The sequence below is a fragment of the Apus apus genome, chromosome 4, assembly GCF_020740795.1.
Source record: "Apus apus isolate bApuApu2 chromosome 4, bApuApu2.pri.cur, whole genome shotgun sequence".
NCBI lineage: Eukaryota > Metazoa > Chordata > Aves > Apodiformes > Apodidae > Apus > Apus apus.
Window position 1 is genome coordinate 60311853 of NC_067285.1, and position 26997 is coordinate 60338849.

At 40.9% G+C, this 26997-nt stretch overlaps 1 protein-coding gene across 1 annotated transcript; it reads right to left on the reverse strand.

The window, feature by feature from the left end:
- Positions 1 to 458: 458 nt before the first annotated feature.
- Positions 459 to 17573, reverse strand: FAM241A (family with sequence similarity 241 member A). The gene is made up of 3 exons (XM_051618278.1): positions 17394 to 17573; positions 4055 to 4198; positions 459 to 701 (listed from the first exon to the last, which is right to left on the reverse strand). Exons 1-3 carry the CDS (start codon positions 17571 to 17573, stop codon positions 678 to 680), a joined length of 348 nt encoding a protein of 115 aa, XP_051474238.1. The 3' UTR covers positions 459 to 677.
- Positions 17574 to 26997: the final 9424 nt, after the last annotated feature.

A 26997-nucleotide genomic window follows, 5' to 3' on the forward strand; every position in this document is an offset into this window, starting at 1 on the left:
ATACATCAAGTATCTGCTGGATCTGGCAGAACAAACAACCTTTCTGACCTGCAGAAAAACAGAAAAAGAATGAACACTTTGAAGTGGATTGGTTTTGAACCAGATGCTGTTCTATGCACAATTAAGAAAACAAACAAACAAAACAATCAAAAAATAACAACCGGTGTCACTTTAAAGGATTTTTCACACACCCGACCACATCTGGTTCCTTCCGAGGCTGCTCTGGATGCAAACGCTAAGAAAAGATACTTTGCACAATAATATTGCCATTATTTGTTAACATCTAGCTCTACTACCACTCAACCATAGACACCTGATGCAGTTTATTCAGATCTTGTACTGCAGTTATTTCTCCACTACCTGCAAGTTTACTGATTTTAGTGGGTATCTGCACGATGACCCATTTCATCTACTATGACATGAAGGAGTCAAGTAACCTTGAACAAAGCAATTCACAGTTTTCATTGATGACAATACTTTTTATTAGAAAGAATAACAAAGTGCTTTCCATAGGATTCATTTAATACAGAGTTGTTAAGAAATATGATTCTTCCTTTTTATGTGGACAGTTTTGATGTGCTAATTTTTCAGTGCAAACAGGGTTCTCCAAGATTCTCCTACATGAAGAGTTTCTGCTCTGCACAGGGTAGTTCAAACATTTAGGCATTTGGCAGGTGTCAAACAGTACTGAAGAGTCCATCCTTTAAAAAACAGAGGTTACATAAAAAGCTTTCAATATGTTACAATGACCAACAGGAGTAACATCGTTTGTTGTTTAACACAGATTTAAAGGACAAAATTCCTTCATACAGTCCTATACACAGATGCATAAAGGTGCTTTCCATTCCATCAAGAATAATAATCATATATACCAATACACATAACATTATCAATTTTTACTGTATAGACAAAAGTGAAATTGTCTTTTATGTATATATTAACCTTCTGCTTTTTAGCTAGGGACATCCTGCAAACGCCTGGTGCTTCCTCTGCCTTGCAATGAAAAGAAAAACAAAATGCTAGGACTGTTTACCCATTTCCCCCTCACTTTTGGCACATGCTTACAATCAGACTTCTTCTGACACATATATACATAGTTTTTATGTATTCCATTTTAGGCTCTATGTCTCATTCTATTCCAGTCCCCTTTTTTCCTTAACTCCTCTATCCTTTCCTGCAAGTGACAGGGAGATAGCACGGCAATAGCACATATTTAGGACAGAGGATTTGCTGCAAATTCTTATATACAATGGAATGTATGAAACCAAACAGGCCAGGGGTATCTTCCATGCAATACGTTATTTTTAATTTTCAGTCAACCTCCATTAGGAGGGATATTTTTTCATATTTTAAAAAATGAAAACATTCTATGGGAGGTGATGTAGTAAGTTACCCTTTAAGAGAAACCATATAAAACATTGACCATACACAATCAAAGTCCAAAAGCTACCTTTCCCTAGAGTACATGTATACAAACATGAACATTAAAAGAACAACTGAAATGACTTCATGAATGAAACTGTCACAGTTATGGACATAATAAAAGGTAACGCATATAAACGCATATTAACAATATTAAACGCATATTAACACTCATATAAACAATTTCCTTACTAAACCTGTCAGTCACACCCTTGGTAAATTGTTCCCCATTCCTTACACAAAGGGCAAAACCACCACTTCAGCAAATACTACATGTCATCTCACAGCACAGTTACTCACAGAAGAGTACTACTGCAGCAAGGATATCACAGAGACACTTATTTCCTACAGGACAAAAGGAATTGGGTGAGATCCTCTGAACAGTAACTTGTAGGATTGTAGGAAGAAAGGAAGGATTATTTTTTTGTAATGACCAGATGATTTTGTAGTACAGCCCTTATGCAGAAGAATACACATAAACCCACAATTAGATCTATACAAATATGCAAAGGTCTAAACAGATGCCCTGCTTTCTAAGGGACTTGAAACAGAACCAAAGTTTACCCCTAGGCACTTGTTAATACAGAGCTCCTGCCTCTGAATTCAGGCTGTACTTGCTGTTTGCTTTGGGATTTCCAGCTGTGAATAAAAAAACCCTGTATCCAGTAACATCTTCTGTTGTCAAATGTTTCCTTGCCATCAGCATAACTATTTAACTAGGTGCCAATCAATACAGGTTGTCATCTAAACACACAGCTGGGACTTGGTCCCACTCCCTTGCAGTCCTGCTGGTTTAGCAGAGCCTCCTCAATCCACCCTAAACATCATCTGAAGAGGAGACCAGGCTCCTCAGAAGGTAACCACACCTTCATTAGAAAAGCAGAGACATACCTACAGATGGCATTTAGGCACATAAAGACTGTAAAGGAGCTGGGCCTTCATGTTCACCACCCTAAATAACAATTATTTCACTAATAGGAAAGTCTGTAAGGTCTGGAGCCAAGGGTCCTGGAAACAGTCCATCAACCAACATGACCCATGAAGGCAATAAAATGGCTCTGAGAATCCAGTTGCACAACTGGGACTACAGAGAAGCTCCCATTAACTTCAAAAGTTTCTGGAGAAGACAGCATTATCAACTGATCTATTGTTGATCTATGCTAGTATAAAAATGCTTAGGAAAAAAGTCACTGCAAAACATTAAGTAGTTTCCTGTAAATTTGACCAGTAATGTACAGCAAATACTAAATTGCTAGCCTATTTAGTAAAGATTCTGTCTCATTTTACTGTCTTTAAATGAGCACACTGAACTTGGAAATATTCAACAGACCCTCAGTGTGGCTTCTGGGGAGCCAGAGTGAAATTTGCACCTATTCTTGAATGTATTTGTCCTATTCTTTGATTTGTGTTGCCCATGACATGCACCTATAGATACACACTTTTGTTGCCAAGCATGGAAACGCATCAGTTAGGACTACTACATAAAATGACCTCCTGATTTCAACCACATTCTTGCCTTGCATGAGGAAACAGGTGTGATTTGCTTACATATGCAAAGCTTCAAGCTCAGCTTAGTCCACACCACAGTAAATCAGGGAAGCCCTAAGAGATCTGGTCTGATATCTATCTGGTTGTTGACATACTTCACACATGACCCAGAGGAAGCAGACAATATTCTAGCATTGCTGTCTGGAATGGCAACTCTCCAACATTGCAGCTGTAATTACCTACAAAGTCCATGAATTACCCAAATATTTATCTTCAGAAGGAGGCTGGGGAAAACAGCAAGAAAAAAAAAAAAAAAAAGTAGTAGGATCCAAGCACAACTCCAAAACCAAGGCAGAGCTATGTTAAACCATTTGGCCAACACAGGACTGTGATTCTTCCTAAGTAACAGCTGAAGCCTTGTGTGAAGTCACTAGTATCAGTATAAAAGCATTTTCCTGGCATAGCTTGTTTCCTGGGGCAAAGCTTGCTACAAACTACACTAACCAAAGAGGCTTTTGTGTCAGGAAGTTGAATTCACCTTATGAACATTTGTCATTGTAGGTTTGTTAGAAAACCTCCCTCATGCAGATTCAGCTTTGCAGTAAAAAAATAGCAAATTATGCAGATTCAGGGAACAAAAAGCACACAAGTCCCCTCGACAGTGAAATATGACACTTGCATCAAGTATCCTCTTAAAACCTGACAGGAAATTTTCACTGTACAACGCAAGAACATTGGGAGCAAGAGGGGGTGGTGGACAAAAGCCAATCCTTGGACTAAGGCCCCAAGAGTGCTGAAAACAGTACATTGGACACCACTGTATTACAAACATCTCCTTTTTTGCCCTTCAAAGATGTAATAGGGCACTGCTGACTGCTTAAAATGCATAATTTTAGTTCCCCTCCACCCCAAAGGCTGGAACTGCAGTGGAATGCAATTGGAAGCATTGCAGCTTTTCATATGCCACCCATTTACTTAAACACAAATCCACTGACACAGTGACAGTACTGTGACACACAATTTGAATAGCATCTATAACATTTTACTGTTGAACATAAATAATGACAAGGCACAGAACAGCAACCAGTCCAAGAGCCTGTAGGCCAAGAAACCAGAGCATAACCCAGAAGAATATAATTATTACAGGTTCTACTATCCGTTCTCCAAAGTACATCCTTGTGAAGCCTATTCTGATAAGACTCTTGTTTAGTTCGCCAAAGAGAGTCCCCATCTTTTTATAGTCATCTATTACAGGTTCTGCGGTGTGGTTTCTTTGCTCTTGTTGCACCTGTGGATAGAACACAAAATTAGGAAATATGTTGTACAATCAGTTCTTATTACTGTGATTCTGAACAAGTCTCAGATGTTTCTATTTGAATGTGTAGAAGTAAGATATGCATGCTATAAAGTCTTAAATAAAGAAATTGAACATGTTACATAGCTTGTTACTTCGGTACAATGTTAAGGATAACTCACTTGTCCACACTTGTGACATCTGAAGTGATACTATTAGCATGACAGCCTGTCTGTCCTCCAGGTGCCACTCCAGAGGGGTAAAGCTCTCCTGTAGGTCACATATCTTACCTATCTGTGCAACATGGGTGTCAGGGCAACTAAAATGGAATTAAATGCCTGTAATTTTGGGGAAGGGATTTGACCAAAGTGTATTTCCAGAATTCTTCAGAAATACAAGAATGATACAAAACTATTCAGCACAAACCATAAAGTACTTCTCACCAAATCACAGGGAACTGAAGGGCTACTACTGTTGGAAAATAAATCAGAAATTTAGAATGATGTGGTTATTTTGTGTAAGATGCACTCTATAAATTTATAAACAAGTTATAAAATTGCAGTCAGAGAGGCACACAGTTAGTACCACAGCTAGCACTGAGCGAGAACATTCTGCAATAACCAGCTAGGGGTTGAAGAATGCAATTAATGAAGAGGTTTAGAGAGTGTTTAATGTAAATCACCAACCTTGCAGACAAGACTTGATGTCTATACGGATAATTGGACCTAAGGAACACAGAAGGTGGTAAAGAAGAACCAGAATCAAGAAGATTGACAGCTAAATCAGTCTTGGGCAGTTGAAGCTGTAGAAGTTGAGACATTGTATCCTTTAGGTGAACGTAGCTTATTATAATGTCATTATAATACTAAAAAATCACACCCCCAGATCAAAAAGACCCCTGCCTAGGTGAAGACTGAAGATTTGTGCAAAGGAATCAAGCACCCAGCTTTGCACAAACCTGCAATAAATAATATCTCCTTCCTCAATGTGGCCTCTTTGTCTGTGTTTTGGGAGTTACCTAAAACAGTAACACTATTAGCACTGTAATAAGGGTATTGGATTTGACTAGGAAGAAGGCAAATGTACATCACCACTGATGGTGTAGAAAGCTGCAAAAGTCAGGCAAAGGAAGGCAGACCCAAAGACTGCACAGACACAAAGTGGTGGTACAAAGAAGCAAAGGGTAGGGGAAACAAGTTCTGCACTTCTTTCCAAATTGAAAAATTATGAAACAAATGCATAGGAAGGCAGAAGCACATCTTTAGATGAAGATGTTAAGTTGAAATATCACTGCAGAAAACATTCAACTGTTTCAACATTCAAACTGTAACTAGATTAGAGCTTGAAATCCCATCTCTCCTTTCCCATTGTCCAGAGATGCTTTGCACAAAATCTTATTGCCTTATGTTTGAGTATGACAGAATGAACATTCTTTCAAGATGATGAACGTGAGTTTTCTAATCCTTCCATTAGGCAGCAATGAAAACACATGCAGTAGCTACTCATCAATATTACAGTCAACTGATCAATAGGCTCAACAAATTGCTTGCAGACTCTATGTGCAATCAGTCTACTCCTGAATTCAAAGCAAACATGTTATCTTCAGTTCTGTCTTCCAGGATGAAAGCTATTCTGTGTCCCTGGTTACACAGCACCATTTCAGTGGAGAAACAAATTCCCTCCTACAGCAGTGCCAGGTTCTCCATTAGATAGCAAGTAATAAAGTGAACTCCCGTTCCCACAGAAAAATGTCCCACAAAGACCAAAGCAAGCTCATATTTTTTTTGTAGGCCAGACTTTAGGCCACAATGCAGAACCTTCTGGCTGAATGAAGCCTGGGCAAAGCATCACAGCTGCTACTAAAAAATAACAACAACACAAAAAAATCCCCACAGTCCCTCAGCTGTGTGTGCTTGGGTATTTTTTATTTGCTTATTCATAAAGGTTATGGTTTAAGCTTCAGGACTGAATGTAAGAAAGGGAGGGGTGCAGGAAGCCTAAATAGTAATGAATATTGTATTAAATTTTTCTGCGGTTCTACAAAAGATCCTGAATGTGGACAACAGCAGTATTGGAGGTTACATACTGTCAGCCACCCCCCTGACCGTTTTCAGCCTGCTTCTCAGGCCCAGGTCATTTTTTCCCCCTCACTGAATATGGAAACCCCAGTTTTCAGCAATGTGGCTTTAATTGTGCTTTGTTTAATTAAAATAGATGTTAACTCCTCTTTAATTCCAGTGTTTCAAGATTAGTCTCTTAAAGAAAGGCAGAGCCTCTTGTCAGCCCCTGTGGACTCAGCAGGGCTGGGTGCTGGCCACCCTGGGAACACCATGTTGCTACAGGAACACTCATCCCTCTATTCCCTGAGAACACAGGAAGACAAACAATAAGCCTAAGTGGCATATTGATCACAACAATTAGGGAAAAGAGAAAGGATGTGATGGGAAGGGGAAATACATTTATTTGCTTCCTGCATGCAGCGATCAGAGGGCGCACATGCCTACAGGATGATGGTGGAGGGGATGAGAGCACAACTCACATCAAGCCACCTAGCAACTACTTTGGAGAGAAACAGCTAACGTGTGGGATAAATCACCACATTTTCTAGCAGAGTAACCTGGGCCTAAGCCAGTGGCCTGTGTAACCAGGAGAGGGAAAACAAGTCACTTCTTTGCCTCTGGGTTACTAATGGTACCCAGCAAGGCGCTGGAAGCCTTCACACAGAGCCAACGGAGTGCAGCACTGGCAAGGAGGCTGCCAGCAGGCACATCTCCACTGGCTCCCTATCACCAGGACAGCTAAGCACCATGAACTGTACACATTAAGGTGGCTGTAAGAGATGGGTTTTCCCTAGCAGCCTCACTCTGCTTTGATAAGCTAACCACAACAAGTTGCACACAGTCTTTAAACAGGGTATGGAGTGAATCCCACCTTACTTAGGCTGTCCAGGTCTTTTTTTGTGGTTTGTTTTTGGTTGTTTTAGTTTTGTTTGTTTTTTGTTTTTTTTTTTATTAGGCAAGACTTTATCTCACCCTTAAACCTCTCAAGCAAGGGTAGATTGATTAATCCCTAAAGCGATTACTCAAAGCAAGCTTCTAGAAATGGAGACTGACAAGTATGTATTTAATTACAAAACAAGTGTCAAGTTATTTTTCCAAATATTTCCCAGAGCTTACAAAATCTTTAAGAATGATCATGGAAATTCTGAAGATTTGAAAGTCTACTTCAGCTAATTCAAGCTGAGTGTGTCTTGCTTCAAGCAACTCAGCAAAAAAGAAGTGACGCTGAAAACAGGTATCAGCCATAAAACACAGATGGCACATTTAGCTGACTATTGCATAATACTTCACATACTAGACAAATATATTTCTTCAGAGGTGTAACTAAAGTAGAACCATAAGGGCAACTACAAGTAATAGTACAATATTCAAAATTGCTAACAAATATGTAATAAGCTTTACCATTTCAGCTAGAAGTTCTCTCACTAATTTTCAAGGCGATAGTAAAACAGTCCCACATGTGTGCCAGCAGCTCTCAAACTCCATCCTTACAATGCTGTTGGGTTTTTTCCCCAAAAAAAGTACTTTCCTAAATGTTTTTAGAAATTGGCTATCCTATCAAACACACAGCTCCCAGCTGACTCTTGACTTCCATAGCACAACTGAATCAGCCTGACATTACCATAACAGAAAAACACAGAAAGAGAAATATACTCATTCTGAGCAGACTCACCCACACAAAAGAGCTTCCTCATTTAAAAGCAAAAGAAGGTTCTGTTTCAAAGTTGCTAAGTTTAAAAATCAATATATTGGGATCACCTAGACCCTTAAAGCAAATAACACTGGCAGACTCCTCTATACAAATGTATAACTGTGTATCACTTCATTGCCTTAATTTCCTTCTAATTTTGTATTCCTTAAATGCTTTCATATAGTGTAGGGTTTGGGTTTTTTTTTAATTTAAAAAATACTTTGTAGAATCATAAAATAGTTTGGGTTAGAAGGGACCTTTACAGGTCATCTAGTCTAACCCCATGCAATAAGCAGGGACATCTTCAACTAGATCAGGTTGCTCAGGGGCCAGTCCAGCCTGACCTTGAATGTTTCCAGGGATGGGGCATCTACCACCTCTCTGGGCAACCTGTTCCAGTGTTTCATCACACTCGTTATAAACAAATTTATTCCTTACATCTAGCCTGAATCTACCTTCTTTTAGTTCAAAATGCCCTTGTCCTACTGCAACAAGCCCTACTAAAAAGTCTGTCCCCATCTAACTTATAAGCTCCCTTTAAGTACTGAAAGGCTGCCATAACGTCTCCCTGGAGCATTCTCTTCTCCAGGCTGAACAACCCAAACATTCTCAGCCTGTATTCTTATAGAACTTGAAGATTCAAACTCCCAAAAAACTTTACAATTGTAACTTTGTAACAAGATTTACCCAGCTGTTATGGCCAAATGGCTTAGGGGCTTGGATGCTTTAAGGAGAACCCTCTCAGATGCAGGAAAAAGACCTGTTTTTCAGAATGAGTCTCCAAGGACACTGCAGAGGAGATACTAAGTGCAAGTTCTGTCTACTTCCAGCATAGCTGATGCACCTATCTCCCTGAAGCGATTCTGAAAAAAAAAGTCTCCGATGTAATTGAACATTTTCCTGGACCAGCTTTAGAACAACAGGGAAGGTAAAGTCAACTCAGCCTACTAAGCCCAACAAACATCCACCTGTGGCTTTACCAGTTATGTTTGTTATCAACATAACACACAAAAGTATGTGTGTTCTGACCACTAAGTACCCTGTCTTATGACAAACTTCCACCACATTCACTCAAACTCACTGCTGCCTAAATTCAGGAAAGCACACTGTGAATCACAACTACAGGCTATGCCGCTCTGACAGCAGGAACTTTTTCTAGCTTATCTCCTTCCCATCAAGGGTATTTTGACCATGCAGAGAAACACAAGATCCCATCAGAATACACCTCCACAAAGAAACCATCTGTGCAGTGATTCACATCACACTTGCTAGGAGAGAAGGATGAAGTTAGTATTGAACATTTCAAGTAATTTAAGGCTGATTCCTGTCTGAAACCTCCTAGCCAGTTCAAGGTCTTTTACCCTCAAATTACTGGGAACACACAATTCCCACCCCTGACCATATACACACCAAATAACTTTGCTAAGCACTTGGAGGATGCAGAAGATAAATGGATCCGCAAGGGACATGAACCTACCCAACACTCTTGGGAAGTAATTTTCTCAGGGCTAATCAAAGACAGCATGGAAGCACAGATTTAGGATTTCTTTTTTCTGCTATCAGCAACACTAGCTCACTGAGGGATGGTATCAACAGTGTCCTTACACATCACACATGGCCACCACCAAGCTCTGCCTGAAGTCCCTGCAGCTTCTCCAAGGGCCACCGTTCAGCCACTGCTGCAGCACTTTCCTCGGCAAGCGATGGAGCCTGGTGCCCACGTCCAGGGTACCCCATATTTGCTGGATGTGATGGATTTGCTGGCCATGTGCAGATCACATGGGACAAACCATGGCAACATCTGTGTGCAGGTGAATCTGTGTACTCAGGGTTGCCACCCCTGCCAGAACAACTTGGACCTCCCAGGGTTCATCTCTGAAAATAAAGTAGTCTGAAAGAAGTGACCTGAGCTGCTTTGGCAGCTGAAGCCAGTGCCTTCTGCCAGCCTGCTGGAAGGAAAGACAGCCCTGCCTCATCACACATCCCCCTGTCACAAGGCTAGTGTGATGAGTGAGGTGCCACAGGCCAGGACCACCTGGAAAGGCAGCACTAGGCTGACTGAATTGTCTGGGAGGATCACAAACTTAATGGCTCTAAAGCGACTGCAACATATCTCAGTTCTGTCACCTCAACACTGCTCTAGCCAAGAGGAGAACAGGCATAGTTATAGAGTTGCTTTCCAGGCGTTTCATCTGCTGAAGCAGCAGCTTGGTCCAGTTTTCCACACTTGTGGTTTGTTGGGTTTTTTTGTTTGCTTGGGAATTTTTTCTTTTTTCATATGTCAAAAAAACCCCCAACATCCTAAGTAATTGACTTGAGTGAAATAATTGGATGAAGTTCAAAAGCTTTTGTTCTGTGGGAGCAGGGAGCGAATGAACATAAAGAACCTGCTTCACCTAAAGATTCCGAAAAAAAAAATAAAAATTCACTCAGCTACTCTGAAAGTACAAAATTCTACAAAACGAAACACCTAACCTCCCTCTTCCTATTTCTCATGATTAATTAATTGAAGAAACACCAAAAGTTTTCTGTTGCTCAACTTGAAAAATTCCCACACTCTACTCAACAACACCAGGCTGAATAAAAGTCCACAAACTTGTGCTTCTTGCATCAACTGCCCAAAAGGGCATTGCACAAATGTGAACTCCAGCAACAGAAGAGCTAAGTCCAATGGATTGGGAAAATAACTGCTCACCATGTAAATGCTTGTGATTTTACAGTACAAAAATGCTGCTCAGAAAAGAAGGCAAAGAGAGAGGGGAGTAGGAAACATATCCATCAAGTTCATCTCCTACAACAGTGTCTCCAAATTGCTTTAACATCCCTTAGATCACAATTGGTCACATCTACAGTTATAAAAGATAGAAAAAGAGATGGCATATTTAAGAGAATTATTTCCAAGGTTGAAATAAAAGAACCCCCTTTTGAGTTTAGTAGCAAATGTGTTTAACAACGTCTAAATGAGACATTAAGAAGAAGTGTAATAAGGAAACACAGGGATATTGCATTTACATACCCGCTCACACATTTCCCTTTTTTTCAAGTAAAAAGTTTCCTCTGTAGTATTTAACTTACCACTATCTGTTTTAGTCCAGTCATCGAGTACAATTTTTTTTTTTATTTTTACTGCAGGCAACAGGTGGTGTATTTCACTGCTGAAGCCCATAGACACTTAAATGTCAAAAAAAGCCACTGAGATTTGACTTTAGAACATGCTGACTTACTAAAAGATACTCCTGTATTTTTTAAAGCTGGAATGTTAACATTCAGAAGAGCGAGCTTCACAAAGTCATCTCTTTTTAGAGGATGCAAACTAAAACTAAAAGTACTTCAAGCTCTGTCTTACAGAAAAACATGAAAAGAAAGTGAGCTGATGACAGAGACCAGGATAGAAGAAACCACAAGTCCCCTCCCTGCCAAAATACGAGAGCAATTTCTGTGGGCACAGAAGGGGACAGGTACCAGCCAACACACAGCTACAGATATTTGATAGTTAGGTAGCCAGCAATGTGAGTCCTGGAGGAATGAATTACCCAATCTTGCCAGTACTCAGCCATCTGATAGCCTGGTGTATTGCTATGGAGAGACTTTGGGGATGTGCAGTGAAGAGCAAGCTACCAGGCCCTGGCCTTCTCTTTCTCTGAAGCACAGCCTCACCCCCTTGCAGGGCACCAGCCTGAATCCCTGTGATACACGGGCTGGCTGGGCACAGGCTTTCTGCCTCCTACTCCTCCACGTATGCAAACTAGACAGTTTTGTTACTAGTAACACCAGGCACGCAATCAGGATTTCACCCTGTTTTCCTATACTTATAAACATTTCTTCTGTTTAATTAAAAGAAAGTGAAATTCACCCAAGAAGGGTGAAGAATTTTTTTGGAATTGTTTCTGATTTTCTTCCTCATCTACCATAGCAGGAAGAGAATGGTATCCCTTAACATCCTTTGTGAGCATGAAACTAACAATTAGTATTTGACCTTGTCAATGTAAGCAGTAAACAGATCTGGATACTCAGCCAACAGATTATTAAGGCAATAAAATTTATTTTAACTGTCTGGAAGAAAGAAAAAAAAGAAGAAAAAAGTTCATTTCCAGAGGCTAATTTTAATTACTATTGAAATAATAAAGAACAGATTAGGAAAGGAGGAAAAAAACCCCCACAAACATACCTTACTTCCAGATCAAAAACAAGACAGAGAAAAACTAAGTTGTTCCTTGGGGGAAACACCAATACAAGAAAACCAAAAAATTCTTTATACCAGAAGTACCTTGTAACAGCTACCAATCAAAGCGACATACTTAGAGGGAGTTTAAATAGAAAAATATCGCAAAACAAAGACTGGCTAACTTTCATTTCATAGCAATAAACTAGGCACCATTTATAAAACAGAAACAAGATGTTTCTATAGAAACAAGGAACAACATAAGAAAAGCAACTGCACCATATTCCCTTTAGTCAGCTTGTATGTCAACTTAAGTTCAAGACCAACAGTTTCTGGAATACCAGGAGCAGTTTTATACGAAGGACATGAAAAGGCTTTTCCAGATACAGAACTTGTACATGTGCAGAGCAGAAAAGGCTTCAAGAGCAACAGTGGCTTCCCTCCATAAACTGTGTTTGAGTCCCATAACTGCAGGAGCAAATTTCCTCACTAATAGGGCAACGAGACGAGAAAATGTCACAGACAAGAACCCAGCACTTGAGGGTCTGAGGGAGAGGAAACTTGCCTGTCCCCCCCGTGATAAGATCTGCTGCCTTCTCTCCCCCAGATTAGGCTGCTGCTCTCTGCACTCTTCCTATGCTTCTACCACTGTCCCTGTAATGTGACCCCACCCATGCTGCCATTTCACATAGAGATCAAAAGCAGTTTCTAATCCACCTCTTCCTTACACCTGCAACACTTAATTTCCATAGGATTCCGTTTATCAAGGTTGCTCATGAAAAACTAGCCAGCTTGACCCAGAAAAGGCTTGCAATCCACTGTAGATTCGGCATGCATCAGCTGGTATCAATGCACCAGCTTGCTGAAAAGCAACAGCTTTTAATTTTGTGTCTCAGGGACAAGAAATTTCTATTAATATCTATCTCCAGAACACTTTTTTCTTTAAGAAAATGGGATCTTCACATTATTCAAGCAGAGCTTTGTACATGCTACAGGTATGTCTGAAGGATTTTTTTTTTTTCTTCAAATGTTGTCAGCTCAGAAAACTCACTAATGCTTTTTGGAAAGTTGTTATCACATATTGTTATGTATCTATGAACCTCTGCAGAGGAGCTAAATTATTTGTTGAGCCAGAACAAATTTTGGATTACACTCTCCCTTTCAAATACTACTATTTTTGGTTCGGAAAAAAATCCCAGCAACAGCAAGCAGGAGAATTTTCTGATTATCTCAGTATGGAATAAATTAGAAATAGGTTTCTAGCCCTAGGCACCACAGTTTCCATACACACAAGTTTCCTTTAAAACCTTCCTGGCCTCTACTGATTTATGCCTGAAATGATACCTGTTCCAGCCACATCCATCCTACAATCCAACAAACAAACATTTACATGAGAGATACCACAAGGCAGATGAAATTATCCTCTAGCTTTGGTCCTGCTCATTCTTTCCATACTAAAGAAATGCTAATATTGGAAACTTATTAAAAAACTCTATTACTTGAACTTAGCTGAGACACCCATATCTCTTTGACATAATTCGCAATGGGAAACACAAAACCCTTTTGTAATAGCTACTCTAAATCTGAAGCCTTCTATTAGAAGATAAAATACACCCACTTAGAGATAAAACACTGTTCCAAACAATAATAAGACATCCCAAAGTGTTAGCAACTCAGGTTAATGAAAAGGTGATTGTCTAAACTGATTTATCTTCTTACAAATACATGTATTGCATATTAACTCTCCATTTAGACATTTTCTGGGATAAATATCAATATAAATATTTGACAGCTTAGCTGTCAAATAGCACTTTGGATTCTACATACTCTAAAGCAGTGTGAGACAGGCTTCTCACTGAAGCAACTAAGAATTTTGCAATAAATAGCGTTCAACTTAGATTACAAGAAACTAAAACTCATTACAGCCCAGACAGACAATTTTCAGTACAGAAGGGAGTGCCATGGCTTTCAGTGCTGTGGCACAGCTTGGCTTCAAAGCGCTTACAGATGGACCAGGTGCTTTCTCTCCTCCCAATACTGCCTCTTGTCCTACTGTAATGTGGGGGTTTTGCCTCATCTTTTGTTACACACTCACATGCATTCCACATTTTTATTTCATTATTTAAATGATAGGCCTTTATGAGATTTAGACTGTAGTAATATGGCAAAGGCTAACCTATTTCAGAAAGTGGGTTAGGGACAGAGATTTGAGGTCCTCAGCTCTAGCAATGCTGAAAATACAGGACAACTTGTGCCTCTGACTAATAACTATCAACAGTTAAAAAAACTGTGAACTTGCAGGGTGAAACAGCAACCTACTTACAACTCCTGATCCAAAGCTCAATCTTCTGGTGCTTTCACATACCCCTTGTGAGCACCAGCAAAGCAATACAGGAGGAGTGGAAGAAAATACCCAGGTTCTGCAGCGCTTCAAAGACTAAAGCAAGGGTAATTATCCTCACCTTTGCATGCAAAGCTACAAAGGATATTAAACACAATATCATGCAGTTCAGCTTTTAAATCTAATCACTGAAGTAAGTAATCCTACATTCTACTGCAATAATGAATTCCAAAAGCTATGTATAGTATTTTGTAACATATCCTTCTATTATTTAAAAAATGTACTTGTCAGTAATTTCATTAAGCATCTCCTTGCTGACGTAATAAGCCAGAGAGTTTGGCATTAAAGAAATAAGAGTACTCCTATGGAGTACTCTTTAAAAAAACCCAAAAAACCTACAGGGTTTATAAATTATTGTTTAGGTTCCACTTGTCAGGACGATATTCCTTTAGCATTATGTTACTAGGTATAATCTTACACAAACTGAGTTTATTTTGGAGGGAACAGTAAAAAAATCCCAAACCATATCAGGTTACCAGCCCCAGATCCTCACCTAAAATGAGCTCTCAAAAAAGACCAAAGGATTTGCTCTTGTACAGGCTCTACTTAACACCAGCTGAGAGAATTAAGAATTTACACCACTGTCAAAGCAGATTTTTACCCATTTATTTTTTAACACTAAGGTGGCACACACAGTTATGCTTCAGAAAACACAGGTTTCCTATACAGGAAAACACAGGCTGAGAAGCAGCGGTTGCGTAAACAGTGCAAACACCCTCAGCAAACACAGCAACAAAGATAGGTTTCCATAAGGGACTCCAGGTGAGGAGCAAGCCTGGAAACAGGATTCCTGCCCTCTAGAACAGCTGGGCCCAGCAAAAGTCCCTCCATGAGAGAAGAAAGGGCAAGGGGAACTGATTATTTTGAGATAAATCTGGGCACATTCATGAAAGCAAGTGACAATATGTGACTAGGCATGTTGACCCAGGAGTCCCTCCAAATTAAGCTCCATGTGTCTTGAACAAGAGATTCCGGGACTTCCTGTCAAAGCTTGCAGCAAGTGTATGTACTGCTAACTCCTCACCTAGCTTTGGTCTTCCCTACACATTAAAAAATTACTATTTATGAAATGGTGATTATTTTTACTATTATGACATACAATGTTCACATTCTATATATATATATTAAATAAAGGCAACTGATATTCCTTATTTCCAAATCTAGTCCAGCTGCTGGCACTTCAATATGCAGAAAAAATACTCCACTCTACTAAAGTGAAACATGTCCAGGAAACAGGAAGGATTTTTTCTTTCTTCCTCATGGTCTATTTAAAGTTTCTGCCTTGCCATCCTAACATTATGTCCCAACTTGTCAGAAAGGGTCATGATCACTGTCCATGCCTGTGAAGAGCAGGATGAGAGTTTCTGTAAGTGTGCCAGTGACCACCCCAGCAGTACCAAATAATTTAAAAAAATGTTTAGGCAACATTGGAAAGCAGTTCTTCAGCCCATACCATCCCCTGAAACCAGACCAAGACACTCGTCACTAAGAGAGAAGCAGTGGCAACCTGCAGGGAGCTTCTCCCTTAGTGAGAGGAGTTACACCAATTTGAGAGCAGTAACATCCGAGATGGTCTGATGCCACTCTCACCTCTCTTTTCAGGGAAGGAAGACAGCAGCCAGAACCAAGGAATATTTCTGACTCTTCTGCTGCAATATCCTGCAGAAGGGCTTGTAGGCACCGAGAGGGAAACTGCTGAACCTCTCTACATTCAGGTACGTGCCCTGCTCTGCCCCATTTTTCTTAAGAAAGGGACAAGGAACATGCACCAGCTTATGTAAACAGTCCCCGAGTGACTTCTCAAGTACCAGCATGTCCCAGAAGTGGCCTGCTTCTAGCTGCAACGTCAGGCAAGTACTACCAGGCACTTTCAGGTATTAAGCTGTTCTAGCAGTGAAAAGGGCTCTCTTATGGTTGAGTGCAGTCACGACCACCTTTTAAGAATTTTCAACAGAAATAAGTAACAAACTAAACAAAACTGTCTAGAAATGACTTCGGGGTGTACTCCAGCAGGTCTGTTTGCCCCTCTGACATTACCAGTGCTGGCGCATTTCTCTTACTTAACTGTTCAAGGCATTCCAAGTGGATCATTACATTTAAGTATTGAATATGGAAAAGACTGTGAGGGTTGTTGTGTTTTGTTGGTTGTTGTTTGCTTTTCTTTAAATGAAACATGGATAAATGTCCATTAAGAACACTGCCTTTGTCCAAGCAGGGAGACAGCACTGTCTGCAAAACAAAGAGTGTGTGGAAAGCCATTTTTACAGTTAAGAACAGAGAAAGATACGCAGCACTTTCATTTCCTAAGCAAAAATCCCACTTCCATCCACCAAGCCATAAACCTGCATACCCTGACGGAAGCAGACAAGTTAAAAAACGAACTTTATTCTTTTTTCTCCGATTACAACACCTTCACTTTGATAAGTAATACAGAAGTTGACAGCTTATTTTAATGGACAACCTAAAGTCTTTAAAAGAAAAGACCGAGAGCTGAACGACTGGGGAACGCCGGGGATAGCAACAGCACCCCAATTATTTCCGGGGATAGCAACAGCACCCCAATTACTTCCAGCCAGCCGGTCACCACGTGGATGCTTGTGCATCTGCTCCCACTCTCTTCCAGGCGGAAGAAGCGTCCCAGAGGGAAGAGGGCGGGCCAGGAGAGTACACTGGAGGAGACTCCAGCATCTTGGCGGGGTTGCATAAGCCCCGCCGCACTAGATGGATCGAAAGGCGTTTAAGACACGGCTGAACGCTGGCCCGGGGCTGGACGCCGGGGGGGTCGTGAGCAGATCTGTGTGTCCCCCACCCCGTGTCCCGCCCCGCTCCCGAGCGACCGGCCCGCCCCGCCAGACCCCTCAACCGCCGACACCCACCTGCTCCTCCGGGCGCCGCCGGTGCCGGGCGGCCCGCGCCCCCGCTTCCCGCTCGCACTCCCCGAGCGGTGGCTGCAGCGGTGGCGGCGGCGGCATCTGCACCGCCGAGCCCGCGTCTCTTCCGCGCCGAGCGGAGCCGCACACGCTCCCCGCCGCCACCGCCGGGCGGGGCGAGACCATCGCGGCCCGAGGGCGGCGCCGCGGCTGCCAGGAGAGGGGCGGGCCCGGCCGCGCGCCCGGCCGTTGGGGGAGGCCGGGGCAGGGGCCTCCAACGGCTGCGCCCCGCCTCGAGCCGGCAGCGGGCCCCGCGGCCGCCGGCGGGTTCGAGTCGCTGTAATTATTCTTTTTTTTAAATTATTTTTTTTCTTTGCTAGCAAACAAAACCCCACCCAGCAGACACGATCGCCCAAGCTTTTGTGAAAACCCGGGGAATGCCAGGTGCTAATAAAGTGTTAATTTTCGCACCACTCCTTGTTGGTGTGTCTGCGGGGGGGGGGGGGGGTGGGAATGCCGAACCGGCAGCCTCTTGGCAGCGTTTGCTGTTCTCCCCCAGAGAAAACCACTTGCTCTTGTGAAGCTGCCGGTCCTCTTCTCTTTAAAGCAAGCTAACACGCACGAGGAAGAAGGAACTGCAACAGCAAAGCCAGAAGACATAGTGCCTAGCGAAGCTCTGGGTGGGGGGGGGGTTGTGTAGGACTGAGATGTCGGGGAGACGTGCCACAGGGCTGTGCCTGGCTCTGCCTCGCTCCTGCCAGCCCTGCCTGCCCCACCAACGCTGCCCACCCCAGTGGAACTCAAAGTGCAGCTGGGTTTCAGTGCAGAGCGCTCCCCAGCCCTGGTGGGACCGCCGGTGACACCTGCGTGCCAGTGTTGTATATAGTACTGACACGCAGTAAACTCCCTCTGGAAAAGAGGTCTTAAAGCATTTATTAGGTCTCCGTTCCTGGAAGCTTTTTAGTACACTTAAATTCATAAACTGTTACTGGTTGAGTGAAATTTCCCTCAATCCAAGCCCTTCAGACATAGCTGACCTTCTGTTCATGGTGCCTTCTCCCAGTGTCCATTTCAGAAAATGCCAGGATAAATCCCAGTGTCACTTAGGGATAGGCAAAAAAGCCATGTGCCAAAAGAAATTGCAGAGGTGCAAGCAAAAGGGCAGATTCTGCAAAAGTTTCAAAACTTCTTTAAAAATTAAAAAAAAATAAATACTTTTCAGTTTGCATGGAGCAACTTCGGGTCAATTTGTAATGCACATATAGACAAAATAGTCCCCCAAGGGGTAAAGAGAGGTCTTCTTGCATGACTGTGACATTTGGGGGTCACTAAGGAGAGTCAGAGCCTCATGATAAAAATCTGGAATGAAAGGTTTTTCTGGAAAAACAGGTGCTTGTGGTGGGATGAAGACTGCATGCTGCCCCTTTTCTCAGGGCTATGACAGGCTGAGCACCCTGGCCTTTCTTAAACCTTTCTCTAGACCACAAAACACAGAAACATCTGGAGTGAGACTAAAACTCCCTCTAGATAGGTATCTGCTCTGTAACCGTAGCCAATAGTAGGTGCTGGGGAAAGATGCTGCAGTGATACTTCTTGGGAGTATTCTTTTGGCTTCCAGAGATTTGAGGTTCAAAGACTTCCTGAGCCAGGCGCCAAGCTGGATAGCCAGGGCAGTATTTCAGGGGTGGGATCAAAGCCAGCCGAGGGCAGGCGTGCTACCACGGGGATCAAGTGCGGCCAAGTCACACAGAGTGCTTATCTTGGTCTGGTTGCCGAGGGCAGTGTATCCCTTTCATCTTGCACTTTTTTTTTTGCGTGTCCCTGGCATTTGCTAGTGCCTCCTTAGACTGCTGTCATAGCTGTGGCAGTGAGTCCCCCCTCAGGGGATGTCAGCTGCTTCTGTCCACAGACTTTCCCATCCCACCTACCTGCCTGAAGGCATGAAGGCAAAGACAAGCCTGCCAGAGTGCAGACTGTGGTTTGATGATACAATAAAACCAGTTTCAGGCCATTTAATTCCAGATTGAAAAGGCCATGGCCAAGTAACACAGGGACACCTGGCTGGTTCAAACAGGTCAAAAATCTTTGATTGGTAGCACTGTGTGGATGGGTCTTGCTTGCCAGAGCAGCTACTGTGTGTCCTCTTTCTCAGCTGGCAGGAACACCTTCCACCAGCCTAAAAGTGGGCCTCATAGATTAGCTCATTCAACAAATCCACAGCTGTGTGCCTGCCCCAGACCAAGCTGGGTCTTTGGGGTTATTCTCAACTCAAAACTTACCCTTGTGGGGATTCAGAAAGAACAGGGAGAAGATGCAACGGATGTGTTGAGTTCTCACCTGCTTGCTACCTTCCATTGCGTATCAGTGGCAACTCAGTTAAATTCCTCTAGTAAGAAGGCCAAGGACTTTGGAAAAAAAAAAAAAGACCATTGTTTTTTCCTCTTTATATGCATCTAACAGATGTAACTGAATTCAATATGAGATTCAGTCAGATTGCTGAGTGCACAGTTTAATCCTGAATCTTTCTAAACTCCAGAGTTCATCTAAATATTAAAAGGCTTGGAAAAAACAGAGGTTCTTTAAACCTCTGGTAATGGAAACTTTTGTCATAACTGGGAAGAGGTCAATGTGGTTTTGTACAGTATAATGGATTTACTGATGAATGGAACATTTCAAACTCTCTGATGGGTTTTATCTACTTTATATTCCAGATGTTAATATAAGTAAATTCTCTAAACTCTCAGACAATTTGTCCGCTATGACCATGAATCTTATGGTGGTCATTGGAGCTCTTACATGGATTTTTGAAGTAAAGCTGCTAAATTCTGTAATTTCCTTTGATCCTTCAAGCATATTAAGAAATACAATAAATGGCTTTTACAACACCGGATACAAAGGGAACTGAGAGAAATTGAAACACAAAACATGAAAATATGTTAGAGTATACTAAATTAAAATGAAATGAAACAATTAATTTCTTGCCTTTTCCTTCCACGTATAATGACAAAAGGACATTGAGGATCAGCCCCCATTAGCAATAGCTATTCTCTGATAGTTGATATATATTATGCAATCTAATTTAAGGCACAAAGCAAAATATACATGGGCTCATATATGCAGGCTCAGAAAGACAGAAACAAAACAGTAATGAAGAAGTTCTATTACAAAAAGTGACCTGGAGCACCCCCTGGCATTGAAGTATAGTGTTCTGCAGTATCTTTTCTAATGCATTTGCCAGTGTAGGTTTTTTTTAATGTCTCGAGTGAATTCTGCCATTTCCCTAGGATATTATTTCACAGTATAAAAATATGTGACAAAAGACTCCCCAATGGCCATCAAGTCTAATTTTTCCCTTTTAAATTTCATTCTATTATTAGATTAGGTTAATTTATCATCCTTGATGAAAGCCTGATTTTATGCACAGCCTGCTTGCATGAACAATATTTACCTCTAGCCCTATTAGGACTAGTAACTAAACCTTAGTTTTTCTTACTTTGATAACTCAGACCTTTCTTAATTTATGACCTTTTTTCTTGGCTACCATTTGAGAAGAGAGTTTTGATTTTTTTTTTCCTTGCTATAAGCCTTTTATAAACACTTACTCCACTGCAGTGTAAGCTCAGAGCAGGCAAAAAAAAAAAAGCTTTGAAAATGTGTAGACAGTCCAAATTCAAAGCAAGGTCTTTATTTATTTGTTTATTGCTGCAGGACATTTGGAAGTGTGGGTCCAATTTGCTTCTTGCTGCCACTCAAAGTTCTTGTGCTCCACAGTAATACAGCCTTTTCTTTTGGCCATTCTCTTTGCTGCATTCAGTAGCAATAACATTATTCTCTCGGTTCATCTGTAAGTTGGAATACGTTTTACGGGCTGCATATATGATGCTTTGTCTTTACAGTGCAAACCCATACGTGTGCCATACTGATTTCAGATGCCTCTCCCTGCCTCTCTCTTCCTCACCCACCCAGCTGGCCCATTGCCCCCCCTCAGCCATTTCTGCAAACTGTATGGGGGTCCCTGGTGTGGTCCTGGAGAGAAATACATTAGCCAAGTATTATATAAAGGGTTTGTGATCATTCGTGGTCTTGTCCCATGAACAGTTTTTGTTGCTGCTAAACCAGGGTGGTGCTTTGAGTCATAGGAACAGAAACAAATGACTTGAAGCATGAGAAAGAGAAGGGAGAGGGAAACTCCTTAATAAGGCACTCCAGCTGAACACTTCACATAATGGATCTATGACCTCATCCCCAATGTTTAATTATGCTTCCTCTCCTCCGTGGAGAATCTCTGTGTTTCCATAAACCAAATTCTTTTTATTTATTTATTTATTTTCCACTTTGAGGGCAAGAATGCTTAGGCTATGGGCACTTTAAAAAGTATGGACTTATAACGTAGAATTTGTTGGGCTAAAATAAATCACAAGCTTTCCTTAATGGTGCACTTTGGTTTGTCATTTGTCCTAGTGCAAGTACGGACAGGCCAGAATAGTAAGGCACTACTGTATGGGGAGTTTTTGTGTGTGTGTTAAATCTCATGTGAACAAATTAATTGTGGTTTTAAGTAATTCTCAGTTTATGAAACTTAACTACAGAAAGAACAAAGGAGATGCTAGACATGTGGCAGCAGAAAAGGTCTTTTTATTAAAACTGGGAAAGATTACATTAATTCCTGGTTAAAATCCTGAGCACCCAAGCAAGCAAAAGGGAGGTGGTATCCCAGTATTCTCAAAAGAAATAGCAATGAATTTATATGAGCATGGGGTAGACAGGACAAACTGAAGAGGAATGGCCTCAAGCAAAGTACTTCATTGAGAAGGCTTCCTTGGCACCTCAGAGTGGGCAGATGAACAGACAGGAGAAAGACTGACAAAAAACTCACACAGTTAGTGTTTTGGTTTTAGTCTGGCTGGGTCTTTTTTTTTTTTTTCCCCTCCTGCAGTAGAGACTATTTTATTTTCTGACAATAGCAGCCTGTGAGAAAGCTCCATGCCTGTAAGACTCAAACTAGGCCTGAGGACTCAGGCCTATGATTGGTGATGACTTCAGATTACGTAGCCCCAGTTTCATTTTCTGTAATTAATTTAACATAACTACAAGCTTGATAAACTTCATTCAAGTAAGTTATTAAAGACTCAGAAAGGCCTAAGCAACATGCTTTAAACTTTTTTTTTTTTAAAAAAAACAAACCCTAGTTATTTGAGGCTCTCACATACTCTTGTGCTTCAGGGAAAGGAGTAATAAAATAGGATCTTTATCTTGCACTAATTTAAAATTTTCTCTAAAATTATGTGAATAATTCATAATGGATAGTTTTTCTGACAAATTTTACCTCCCTTCTAGCTGTCCCCAAGCAGAGCAGGTTTTCCTCAAAAGTGGTGTTTTTTCCATAATTATTTGTTTAGTCTTTAATTTAAATAAAGTTCTGACTCTTCAGCCCATCTATGAATAAATCCCTGTGAATGTCTGAGAGTCATCTTGTGAGACAGGAGTGTACAGCAGGATGTTCTCCTGACTGGGGTCACTTGTTTACTGAGTGTCCAAGTCTCTCAGGTGGGTGCTCCAGCTGTAGTGCTCTGGGGGTCTCCTCTGGCTTCAGTGCCCATATTTCCTTCCCACAGGAAACAGATGTGGGAGGAAAAAGGTAGAGTGAAAAAAACCCTCATCTTGTCAACCTAAGGACGTACCTGGAAGCAATTTGCATCCCAGTTGCCGCATTGACTATTTGGGTAAAATTTCTCTAATGAAAGGTAATGACTGTGGCTGAATTCAGTGGCTCTTTCTGGGGTGTATGCCAAAACAGCTGCCCAACATTTGGTTAACACTGTAGTATCCCTGGAATGAGGGTGCAAGAGTCAAGAACATAGTCAGAAAGTTTTTAGGCACCTACGGATGCAGATAATGCCACATTGGGATTTTTAAAAATGGCCTGAGATGTTTGTGAAAATCCTGGGGAACACCTGCTTGTACCTTTGAGCACCTAAATAACCTTTGAATCTGGTTAAAAGTAACATGAACCATAATCTTTTGAAATTCTCCTGCTGTTTCTTCAAGGCCTTAGTATCTACAATTCAGTATGACTGAACCAGGCACTTCTTAAGGGCCAAACTACAACACTTAGTTCTTGGACAAGGAGAAACCATCACAGATCAGGTTTTTAATAATTTAAATTACAGAAGGAGCTAAAATCTAGGAGTTCTCAACTGGATTGAAAAAAAAACAACCACAAAGCAATTCAGCAGAGACATGTTGTGATGAAAGACTCTACTAACTAAATGGCAAGACTTAAATAACACTGCCCCAGTGTGGGTTCAGAGTAAACTAAAGCCTAGTGTATGATAAACTCCTCTGTGCTTTAGTGAGAGAAAGAAAAAGAGATTGAAAATGAAAGGATCTGGCGCCTTTCACAATTTAATTAAAGAAATGCAAATAAGCTACTATTGCTACTACAATTCCTCCTCAAGGCAACAAAAGACAGAGTAAGTGGTAAAGGAGAAACTCAGAAATATGAAGGAAAAACCCCCAAATGAATCCCAAATAATTGTTTCATTTCTTCATCTCCTGAACAAAGTGTCTTAAATATTATCTATTAAGATACTGAGAATACTGGATTAGTTCTGATTTGAAATTACTATTTTTTTTTTTACTTTGTTTTTCCTTCCACATCAGATTTACATTAGAGAAACAGCTACTAAGTCTTTAATAGCTACTCAGAGATCATGATTTGGCTTCAGTAGAGGTTGTATTTAGACACAAGGAAAAGACTTACCATGCCTAAATGACTTATTGTCTAATTATGGAGAGCTGTTATAGTTAATAAATTAACTAACTGAAGCCTTTTAGCTTTTAAAGTACCCTGGGATTTTTTTGCCTTTTCAGATTATTTTTGTACTTATTATCCCAGAGAGACATCCAAACAGAATGGAGCATATTTATTGCTACCAGAGAAATGCAGGTCTGCTCCAGCACGATTTGTCTATTTGGCTTTGTGTAAAAAATAATTTAAAAAAAGGAAATAAAATCGCTAATTCCAGTGGGAAAACTGTGGAAAAGGAAGTTACTTAAAAGCTTTTCTAAAAGCTAAGTTTCATGTTCTTGTTCATTTCCTCGTTCCTCCCCTGTTAATTACTAAAAATACATAGGTCTTTAAAAATTATCAGAATGTAAAAGTACTGGAGTAAAGCTATTTTACTTATTTTTAATGGGTTTTCTACTCTGAACAGCTATCCTGGAATATTCATAGTAAAATAGTTTATTCCAGTCCAATCACATGGAGACCAGCTCATCAGACTAGCTTTGCTAATCTAGCAGATGCTAAAATATCCATTAAATACAGACAACTCAGCACAGTGATTTTAAGAGAGAGGAGCTCATTAAAGTAAGGCACCTAGTCAAGAAGGAGGCAAGCTGTTGAACCCATGCCTGTTGTGAATCCAGAGTTTTGTTTGAACTGTATGATGACCTTCTTGGGCACATTTAGCACCCTGTAGCCTTTCCTCCTAAGTGTGGCTCCATTGTGACCCGCAAGCCAGCAGCCAGGAAGAAATGCTCCTGCTCAATGTGGCTGGAGCAACAGCAATCAGGGGAGCAATAGGCAACAGCACCCTATTTTGAGGCTTTAAGGAAATGTTTAGTAGATGATTGATCGAGAGGAAAACTGACGCTAAAAGCAGTCACAATGCCACACAAGTGACATCACTGCACCTTTGACACTGCAACTGATACTTTGAAAAATGCCTCTTTACCTGCAATACTACATGTGGAACCTCAACCTGAATTCACTGACTGTAGAAATTCCTAGTCAGTTTCATCACTGTCATATGAGGGAGGGTTATGACCAAGCAAAAGAAGAAGGAGAACTTGTGTTGCTCCAAAGCAGCAAAGCCTGACTGTAACAAGCAGAAAATTCCTTTATTTTGGAAGTATTTTTCTAAGGAGGATATGTCAGAAATTTTAAGAAACGATTACGCTGAAATGTTCCTAAGTATATTAGCTAATGAAACTTCTGCTCTTTGTGTTTGGAAAGGCAAGTGCTGTGAAATTAAACTAAACCCCATTTCAATTCAAATTACTTGCTCAATGCAATCTCTTTCCTGCATCTTTTCTTCATTTTGAATTTCTTATCGAGTTATATGATCCTCATTTTTTTTTAATTAGAATTCCCTGTCCTTCCTATCTGATTGGCTTTTTTCTCTTGATGTCAGCTGAGAGATGTTGGTACTTGATGAACTTTATAAAGAGGCACTTTTGCAAACCACAGTATAAAATTATGAGGTTGCATGCTAAAAAGCTACACTGTACTTCTACTATGGGTTTCACTGTTTTATGCAATCATTTAGTATTGGCTATGGTATATGTGTGATTCTGTTAAACACCACTGAATCCTTTAAAATAGCAATGAAATGGTGCATATCACTATAAGAAACCTTTTAGTGACTAAAGCAGCCAAAAAAATACAGACTTCATGAGACTTTCTGGAGTATCAGGTTCGCAAATGTGCAATAGTGACACACCTCTAGGTGTGAAAATGTGTGTAAGCTTAAACTTTGCTTTTAGTCCTTCTCATGATATGGAGAATGTGAAAAAATACATTGTCATTTGCAGCTCCAGGTCTGAAGGTGGAACCAAGTGTTCACCAATCTCTTTCCTTTGACATGAGGTCTGGAAGGGAGTATATGTGCCTGGAGCAATGTATCATGGAAATTTTTCTGTGACTCCTTAGTAGTGTTGTTCCTTTGAGATCCTGGGTCAAGAGTCTGGCACTTGGTGGCATTAGGAAGAGTCCCAAAACATTAAGGGGACTGCCTGCTTCTCATCAGCTTAAAATGTTGTTTCTGTATGTCCATGTCTTAGCTTCATCCTGACTCTCTTTTGCCACCTATCCCTCCTTTCTCTGTAGAACATTCTCATTCCTGCTTTTTCTTCCTCTTTTCTCTGTGGAGATACAATTACTAAACTCTCACACATTTAACTTGTTTTCATTTTCGTGGCTCAGAGATTTGCGTGGTGTTCTGCAGTTAATCAGACACCTGTCTAGGGACCAAGTTCTTTGGTGTATCAGAAGCACAGGCTGAGGGACATAATAAAAATTAAAAAAAGGTTACTGCCCTAGTTATGATCACCATGTCAACAGTGACACAGTATAGTCTTATTCTCAGTTGTAGAGGACCATTCCTGTAGCCCTTTTTTGGAGTGGATTTGGTGAAGGTAAGAAATTTTCTGCTCTATTTCCTTTTGTAAAGCATTCCAATATTAATGCTGGGTCGAGGGAGAAATAGAAGTAGGGTGGAACTAGCAGGATGGTAGGTATGAAGGGAGGTGGAAATGACAGCAAAGAGGTTAGAAATTGTTCCATTGCAGAAAAGTTTTACATCAGTAGATGCTCCTCTAAGAAGTATAATGAAGATCCATGCAGAGGCCCTCAAATTGATGTGGCTAGATAGTTAGAATAGTGCAGCTACATCTTCATGATCTAAGGCAAAGCAGATAGAGCAAATTTTATGGCAAGTAGGCAATCTCTGTAGGCAAGACCTGAGTGTCCATTTTTATTTTAGTATCTGTTTTTAACAACTCAGCAAAAACTCATCAAAGTATTTCAGATCAGAAATAGCAACAG

Excerpts from the sequence above, each read along its gene's own strand:
- FAM241A (XM_051618278.1), bottom strand. The coding sequence starts at position 17,573 with ATGGTCTCGCCCCGCCCGGCGGTGGCGGCGGGGAGCGTGTGCGGCTCC. Across the intron at positions 4,199-17,393 it reads GGCGGCGCCCGGAGGAGCAG|GTGCAACAAGAGCAAAGAAA; the intron begins GTGGGTGTCGGC and ends TTCTATCCACAG. Across the intron at positions 702-4,054 it reads GAGAACGGATAGTAGAACCT|GATGGACTCTTCAGTACTGT; the intron begins GTAATAATTATA and ends TGTTTTTTAAAG.